Genomic DNA, 815 nt, shown 5'->3' on the forward strand with positions numbered 1-815 from the left:
TTAGTTAATGACTCCTAGATCTGCTACATATTTTGCTTTAACTGTTGATTGAGTTGCAATGGATTGTTTCTTTGAGCTCCAAAAGAAAACAGTTGAACGAAGGGTAAACAGATGCCCTGAGGTGCTTTTCATATTATCTATCGATCCTGCCCAGTAATTTTCTGCAAAACCAAGAAGCTTCATCCTTTCAACTCTGGTGAACATGACTCCAAAGTTCAGAGTTCCCTTGATGTACCTCAGTACTCTCTTTGCAACTTGAAAGTGGTTAATGTTGCAGCAATGCATGAACCTGGATAAGGGACTAACTACATACATTATGTCTGATCTTGTGGCTATTAAGTTGAACAAACATCCCACCAAGCTTCTATAGGTTGATTCACTCACTTTCTCAAAATCACCTTGGCTTGACAATTTTTCTCCAACAGCAACTAGAGTGTTAGTTGCCTTGCAATTTTGCATGGAGAATTTGTTCAGAATTTTCAAGGCAAATGCCTTTTGACTTAAGAAAATTCCTTGCTTTAGGAAAATTCCTTGCTGAGTCTGAGACACTTCCATGCCAATAAAGTAAGACATTTCACCCAAATCTGACATTTCAAACATGCTCACTATCTTGCCTTTGAAGTCAGTTAGCAAAGCATTGTTTCCTCCTGTTACCAGCAAGTCATCCACATACAAGGACACTATGAGCAGTGTTTAATCACCTTCCTTTTTCACATATAGTGTTGGCTCACTAATGCTTCTCTCGAACCTCAAGCTTGCCAGGTAGGAGTCAATTCTATCATACTAGACCCTTGGTGTTTGTTTCAAGCCATACA

General features: G+C 39.1%; 1 protein-coding gene across 1 annotated transcript; it reads right to left on the bottom strand.

Moving 5' to 3' along the window:
- On the bottom strand, positions 1-459 carry LOC128280410 (secreted RxLR effector protein 161-like). Its single transcript, XM_053018563.1, has one exon. It carries the CDS (start codon positions 457-459, stop codon positions 1-3), a length of 459 nt encoding a protein of 152 aa, XP_052874523.1.
- Positions 460-815: the final 356 nt, after the last annotated feature.

The sequence above is a fragment of the Gossypium arboreum genome, chromosome 1, assembly GCF_025698485.1.
Source record: "Gossypium arboreum isolate Shixiya-1 chromosome 1, ASM2569848v2, whole genome shotgun sequence".
Lineage (NCBI taxonomy): Eukaryota > Viridiplantae > Streptophyta > Magnoliopsida > Malvales > Malvaceae > Gossypium > Gossypium arboreum.